Source organism: Montipora capricornis, chromosome 11 (genome assembly GCF_036669925.1).
Source record: "Montipora capricornis isolate CH-2021 chromosome 11, ASM3666992v2, whole genome shotgun sequence".
Taxonomy (NCBI): domain Eukaryota; kingdom Metazoa; phylum Cnidaria; class Anthozoa; order Scleractinia; family Acroporidae; genus Montipora; species Montipora capricornis.
The window spans coordinates 28,792,985-28,800,484 of record NC_090893.1 but is presented as its reverse complement, the minus strand read 5'-3'; the positions used below and the strand labels follow the sequence as shown (position 1 = coordinate 28,800,484).

General features: G+C 39.6%; 1 protein-coding gene across 3 annotated transcripts in view; it reads left to right on the top strand.

Annotated features, from left to right (window-relative positions):
* The first annotated feature begins 2,073 nt into the window (after positions 1–2,073).
* Positions 2,074–7,500, top strand: part of LOC138023616 (transcription activator BRG1-like) — a 56,082-nt gene continuing 50,655 nt past the window's right edge. For all 3 annotated transcript variants that reach the window (XM_068870639.1, XM_068870638.1, XM_068870637.1), the window contains exons 1-3: positions 2,074–2,179; positions 4,959–5,049; positions 6,559–7,117. In XM_068870639.1, coding sequence (XP_068726740.1) covers positions 4,993–5,049; positions 6,559–7,117 — 616 coding nt within the window. In that variant the 5' untranslated portion in view covers positions 2,074–2,179; positions 4,959–4,992. The remainder of the gene's footprint in view (positions 2,180–4,958; positions 5,050–6,558; positions 7,118–7,500) is intronic.

Genomic DNA, 7,500 nt, shown 5'->3' with positions numbered 1-7,500 from the left:
CTTAACTTAATTTTTAACTCTTTTCACCATTGAACTCTCTTACTACAAAATAGTTATGCATTGCAAAATCGCGTTGTGAGCTTGGGGCGCCTGTGATTGTTCCTGCAGTTAAATGCAAATTTCGTCTTTAACCCGTACTTCAAAATATATACAGTAATTTCACAGATCATTGAAATTTGAAGAAGTGTTTGACTTTGGAATAAAACGCTTTCGCATTTTTGAATGTTTCGATATGTAAGATTTTTGGCCCTTTGATAAAGTTTCCATTGCAGTTTGATTTGCTTTCCGACGCTTTCTAAGGCAACGCTACGCTTTGTGGTTACCTAGTATTATGCGCATGCGCGCTTTGGGAAACTGGGCATTCTATTCGTCCCCATAGTCCGCTCTTCTTTTTCAGTTGGCGGTCGGACGTTTTGCTCAATGAAGTGGCCAGTCAACAATAATACCAACTTTATTCATTCGATACAATGAAAGGGAGAGATACCAGAGGTATCGTTGCTGTATATTGTACCCAGCTCTGAACAATTTAGTAACATCTCAGCGATCTCAGTTGTTATAACATGTGTTATAGGGGCTATGTCACGAAAAATGATGAAAAAAATTCCCAAAAATTAAAAGTAGAATGAGACATTGCAATAGCCACTTAAAACCGTCAAAAAAACATAAAAGAAATACAACGAAAGGAAAGAGAAGCATGGACACTGAGATTAAAACGGATTGCATTTGGGTAATGTTGATAAACGTCCGCCCTACGTTTGTCAAGCTTATGGCAAATCTCATAGATAAAGGCCGTTTTTGATCAGAATCATCTTGTTTGTGATGTAACGATAATTTTATCAGATCAGTAAAGGGATTCCTCATTACCATTTTCGACAAACTAAAGATGTTCCCTAATTAGGCCTTAACACCCTAAAATAATGTAACAACCCCTCAAGATCTGTGGCTACATTATACACTGCACAACGTGAACAGCGTTATGCATCAGTCAATTCCGGCGGTGCCCATCCCCCCCCCCCCCCCCCCCCATCCTCGGGCAACCGCGGGGCATTTGCTCAAGTTGTCAGTCCCGGGGGTGGAGCATTCGCAATTTTATCGCGGCCCGGGGGCTGGGCATTGGCCTACCCCTGGGCGACCCCCGGGCATTTGACACACGTGTTTTCGAATTAACATGGAAGAGTTTATAGGAAAAGAGAAGGCCTTCGTTAAAGACTGGCTTGTCCGTCACGGACTCGAAAAACTTGTGGATGTTTTTAAAGGTATGTTTTCTCAATTTTAGGTATTTCTTCATTTATACTTGTAAGCATATGAATATATAAAAGCGACAAGGTGAGCTAATATCACAAAACAATCACTGACGTAAAGATTGCGCCAGTCTAAACAATAAACAGTCTAGTATAGGTAATCATACGATTTCGAGTGCTTTTCAAAGACGACCACCAGATCACAGGTCGAAAGTCACAGGTTATTGTTTTTCCAATACAGAAAGAATCCTAAGCATTCATTAAAGCTAAGCTTAGGCCTAAACAAGAGTTCTTAGGTGCATTGGAAAGCAGTTATATATTGGGTGAATCTGTAATGTGTATTAGTTTAAATAATTAAATTTGATCGTATTGAATGCAGCTTGCCGAGATAGCTCAGTTGGGAGAGCGTCAGACTGAAGATCTGAAGGTCCCTGGTTCAATCCGGAGAGCTCGCATGAGCTCTGAATAATCCCGGGTCTCGGCACATTTTGATCTTTTTTTTTTAAACCTTTATCAGTTTTCTTTTCGTCCTTATTGACATATCGTTGTTTAAAAGACTTTCTAACTGTTATTTTTCTCCAACGCATCAGACCTTTTCACGGTAAATGACGCCATCTTGGCTGGGTGGTGAACACGGCTGTTAAAATGGCAATATTTGGAAAGGATTATAAAAGATATATCGGACTCACAATTATTTAAGGTAAATCAAGGAGAGAGAAGAGCAGCCTTGATGAAATTTCCTTTCACAGCGGATATTAAACCTGACGGCTGGCATTCAGTACTGCTCCTGCAGGGTAGGGTGTTCGCTTTGTGTGCACTTCAAGACGAGACTATCTGTACATGCGTGTTGCTTCAATCACGAAGTGCATATATGGCACTTTGCTTCAACTCGGCCGGCTGAAGTATTACTGGCGTGTTTTTTTACCTCTATTCATCAGGTAAGGGACATTTTCTCGGTTATAAAACTGAACTTAAGTACTTAAAACCTTTTAACCTTCCCAAATTATGTTTGAAACCTTTATATGTCTCCCGTTATATCGAAGACTGCACATGTGTGTATTTAAACTTCGACCCACTTGGCATACGTTTTTCAAATCAAGACTTACTTACCTCTGTTGTCGTTTCCTCTTTACCAGTGAAACCGGTGTTTCAATTTTGCAGAATCTTCGTTTACGTAAATATTGATCATTAAACAAGCAGAATTTGTATTCGGGAAGGGAAAATTAATGGTTTGACTTGATTATTCAAATTGGCGTCCGGGTAGCATGTGCAACGCATTCCTGTCACCAAATAAAGAAACACCGCAAAGAACAACACTCTCTGGCTTGCCCAAAAATATGTGCAGTTGTAATAAAAGTGTTTTTTTAAGCCACCATCTTGTTAAGGGCTGGCAGATTTTGATTTGATGACTATGTGCTTTTGCAACCAGCCATGCGTCGGTTGTTCAAAAGGTGGATAACAACTTTGTCTGCATTATTTAGTCAGTAAACTAGGTGTAAAATTATTGTTGGCTATTTATTGATCCTCCCCTGCAATAACATCATCTGACAACCGTGATAGATCAGGGAATAGGGAACTTTCACGATAGCATCATTTGACTACACAACTACCAGAATTCAATTTGGTTTTTCTTTTCTTATTCAAATTTTGTATTCCCAGTGGGGACTTATAGTCAAATGGCGTGATCATTTAAATATCCTATTAGATAGTAACTGGGAGCTGAGGAAAATACTCAGCTGTCAAGGTTGATTTCCTGGCTGAAAAAAGAATGTACTACCGAAACTGGTAGACTGTTTTTTGAGAGACTGCCATGATAGTTGCCGTTGGCGACAAACGGGAATGTTTTGGGTCACATGGCTTTATGCTATTTCATAAAAAGGTATCCACACGTCATAACATTCCTTCGCTCGTCGCTTTGATCTTCCGAAAATCAAAACATGTTGCAACTGAAAGTTTTTTATAATATTTCCTTTCTCAAAGGAGATAGGTGTGAAATTATAACGACCGAAGAAAATGAGGTAGTCAGCTTCAAGGAACTATCAATGTCATTGATTATGTTATCTCAGTCTTTCTCCTATACTTTTTTCCTGAATAAAAGATCTTCCCTTACAATTCACGGAATAGCGCGCCATTTTTTCTCACAGGCTTCAGACGCTTAGGAATGTGATCATGTGCGCTTACCTATATGGTGTCATTTGTTGATCACATGCGCATAATTCAAAGACATTTGTCGGTAACGGAAAGTGTTACGTTCTTCTCCGAAAAAACAGTCTAACTGTTTCGGTAGTATGATCTTCAAAATAGCTTCTGCTTCCCTTGTAAATATCTTCAGTGAAACATTATTTCATTTTTGCGCTGTCTGGAAGAAGTGTGTTGAAGTACATTTTGTGTGTTTGGCATAAAAGCTCATTGGTCAGCGGTATTTCTACTTTGTGTATGGGAAATAAAGTAAATGAAGTTGTGTATTTCAACTGTGTTGAGCAACAATGTGTAAGCTGAAATGTCGGCAGGAAAAAGGAGGAAAGGAGATTCTGAGGTGCTTGGTATAAAGATTCTTCAAATTTGCTGTAGCTGTCTGTACTTCATCAAACTCTTGCCGACAGAGTGAAAATTCTGAAGTACCTGCTTGTTAAGAGCACATTACTGTCTTACCAAAGTTTTAGCTACATCCCTGGAGATGCTGCCGAGACAAATTTTCGGAGAGCATGCTTTTATGCATGTGCAGCTGTAGTCAAGGTTTTCATGAAAGTTTTCTTTGAGAGATCAAAAGGGTTTAGCAGCTGGACATTTTAAATGTTGCTGATATGATAAAGTAAGTAGAAAAGTATTACCCAAGTCAGAATGGTAAAGACGTCAGGATAACAGGGCTCTAAATTGCAACTAATACAATCGCATTTTTGACTAAAATATCTGGAGAAGTAACACATTTGTGACAAGTCTTCAACTTCCATTCTTTCAAAATAAAAGGGTTAGCAGTTGCCACTTTCCCACTACTTCTACTTTTTAAAGTACCGGTAAATAAAGAAATGAAACAATTATTGTTTCTTGCTGTGAATTTTCTTTCCATCTGAAGATACGTGTTCGCCTAGAGGGCACAATTGTAGCACAATTTAGCTGCAATATGTTACATCCCCTTGAATGTTTGCCATTTTCGGTGGTTTCTTTAAAAACAAGTACAGTAAAGTTATCCAGCAGTGCAAGCCTTCTTAGCCGCCTCATGAAATGTTTGTTCAACCTGTTGAAGTACTGAGGCACAGAAACTTTGCGAAATCTCGTACCTGTAAGAGTTTTTCAGCGGTATTTGCAGAAATCCTTTGACTTTCATTTCAGTCTGGGTTTGTCTTAGTTCTTTTTTACTGCTTCATGATACCAGTGGAAAATATGATACACGTACCAAAGAAAGTCGCACCAGTATAAGTTTACTCTTAAGTTATACAAGAATTCTCATAACAGTGCAGTGCATGTAAAGTTATACTGGTATCAATTAGAAATCAGAAGTGATATGAACCCTTACCACAGATGAACTTGTGCCAATGTCATGTTGATTGGAAACCCCCTCTTTGATAAGCAAAAGAAACGTGCTTGCCCCAAACCCAGCATTGTGGCTCCCTTAATACAAAGTGTGACCTCGAATTGCAAAAACAACACCCTGAACCTTACATAGCTTTGTAGTTATTGTGCCTTTCTTTTCAATCATTGTCCTTTGGAACTCTTCAGGTAAAAAGATTGCCAGGAAATACTGTCAAGCAACATGGCTTCGATGGCAGGATTCCAGTATACGCCAGAAAACATGCAACGCCTGGAAAAGGTGTGTTAATTAATTGACAAACGATAGTGATTTTATTAATTAAGCCTTTAAAGCACCTTGAAATTGAGCAAAATTGTGTTAGGATTAATACAGTGCTTGACGCTCAGTTTTTTTTTCCAAGTTGCCTTTTGGCGACCTTCTTTCGCAGAAAGGTCACCAAACATAATATGTTGGTTGTCATTTTTCCAACAATGATGACACACTGTGGAGTATTATATGAATGAAGGAACTGCTGACCATTTTGAGACAAAGATGGCCGCTTTATGATCGCTCTTAAGCGTGTACATCTATTCGCTGTCCTTCAACTCTTCATACAAATAGAGAATAAAGAAAACTGTAAGAATTGCAAAAGAGATTCATGGACAATGCTTCCTTGGGTATATTATCAAGCTTTTCCATTTTGTCTGGATCTAGAGTTTTAAAAAAAATATACTGATCATGACAACGCCACTTCCATACTGGAACAGTCGCCAAATTGGCGACCTTGGCAATAATTTTAGCAGCCATTATTTTTCTAGTCGCTATGGCGACCAATCCGGTTGCAGCTTCAAGTGCTGTAATATAAGGGTATCACTGCCCTAAATGCAAACCCCTTCATACTGTACATGTAGATTTTACTGAATTTTAAGGGGGGTGGCACTTAACTACAGAAAGACTGGTTGCTAAGGAAGCATTTTAGTCAAAGAGCCCGACAAAAAGGTTACATGGATGGTTCTACAACCTTGCATTTCAGTGAAAAACAAGTAAATGCTCCCAGGAAACGACAGGGAGAGGCCTTCTTTTTTCACTGGATGGGAATAATCCCATAATTTTTTGTGAGCTGTAGCATGGAATTTCTATTTGGACAAAAAAAGGAAATGATAATTTGAAAAGTGTATCAAAGGAGGGCCTTATGACTTCATTTAAAAACAAAAACAACAACTTTATTTTAAAATCCATGCTACAGATTTTGTGCTAAAATGTTCTCATACTGTTGCATTAAAAATTTGTGAAAAACGTAGTTAACCCATTGACTCCCAGGGGTTCCCCAGTGACGAGTAACATCATCTGGCATTAGACAGAGTAAAATACTAAGTCTGGCCGGTTTAGGCCAGTTTGGGTGTCAAAGGGTTAACTCGCTGAATTTTTAGGCATTTTCTGTTTTGGTTACGTGATTTACCAAACATAGTTGAGTCAAACCATACAAAGGAATATTAATCACTCACTGAAAAACTCTGGCCCAGACTGTCTAATGCCAGACGATTTTACTCGTCAATGGGGAACCCCCGTGGAGTCAATGGGTTAATCACTCACTGTCCCCATTAAATACAACACACTTGGCAAAAAATGATTGCTGTAGATTTAAGGAATTCAAGAAATGACTATTTGAATGGGTTCATAGCAACGGTTTGGTAGTTAAGAGCCATCACCCTTAACACCAGACAATTCCACTCGTCAGTTGAAGGGGGAGATTTGAATTGCAGCAGTTAAATTGCATAAGATAATCATTAATTTTGTTTGCACCTGCAGGCTATGCACGCAATGCAAGAAAGAGGCATGGAATCTGATCCTCGCTATTCACAGCTCTTGTCATTAATGAGATCAAAACCTCCAAATCTTGACATGGCAGATATTGGTCATGGCCATCAACCTCCTGGTCCTTCACTTTCTATGAGTATGGGAAGCATGCCTGGTGTGTCAATGGGAGACATGCAATCAAGAGGTTCCCCTGCTCCAAGCATGTTGTCATCATCAACACAGAAGGCACTTCCTTTCTCCTCACCACAGCTGCTTCAATTGCGAGCTCAGATCATGGCATACAAGCTTTTGGCACGCAACCAACCCCTTCCAGAACATATTCGCGGCGCAATCCAAGGCAAGGCACCTGTTTCAAAACCCACAGGTGTGGGTATGTTGAGCGGCAGTGGACCATCACAGCCCAGTCAAATGCCATCGATGAGTCCAAGTCAAGCAGGGAACCAAGTGGCTCCTCAAAACCAGGCAGCTATGGGTGGTGGAAGTGGAGTAGCAACTGCAACTGGTCCTGTTCCAAATCAAACTGCTTATAATGTCCCTGGAATGACACCTGGTAAGCTTCAAAAATTCTACTTCCAATTGGCCGAGTCAGAAAGTACCATACATGTAAAAATCTATGACTTTTTTGTTTGTCCCCCCAAATTTTGCATCCGCATTGTTTCCTGTTCCTTTGGGACTTACAATGGTCCCAAGAGAAAACAGTGCTTATTCAAGATTTGGGGAGACAAACAAATAGTAATATGGTATTTTACCAGTAGATGTAGAAAGATTCCAAAGATTAACTTACTTTTGAGTGGTATTGTACGCTCTCTCCAACCATATCGCTTTTTTCATCGCTTAATCTCCAGCTGGGATCAAATTTCGGAGAAAGTGGGGATGAATCACCTTGTGATAAGTTAGGCGCCTGCTCTGGCTCCTTGTTCAGAAATTTGGTCG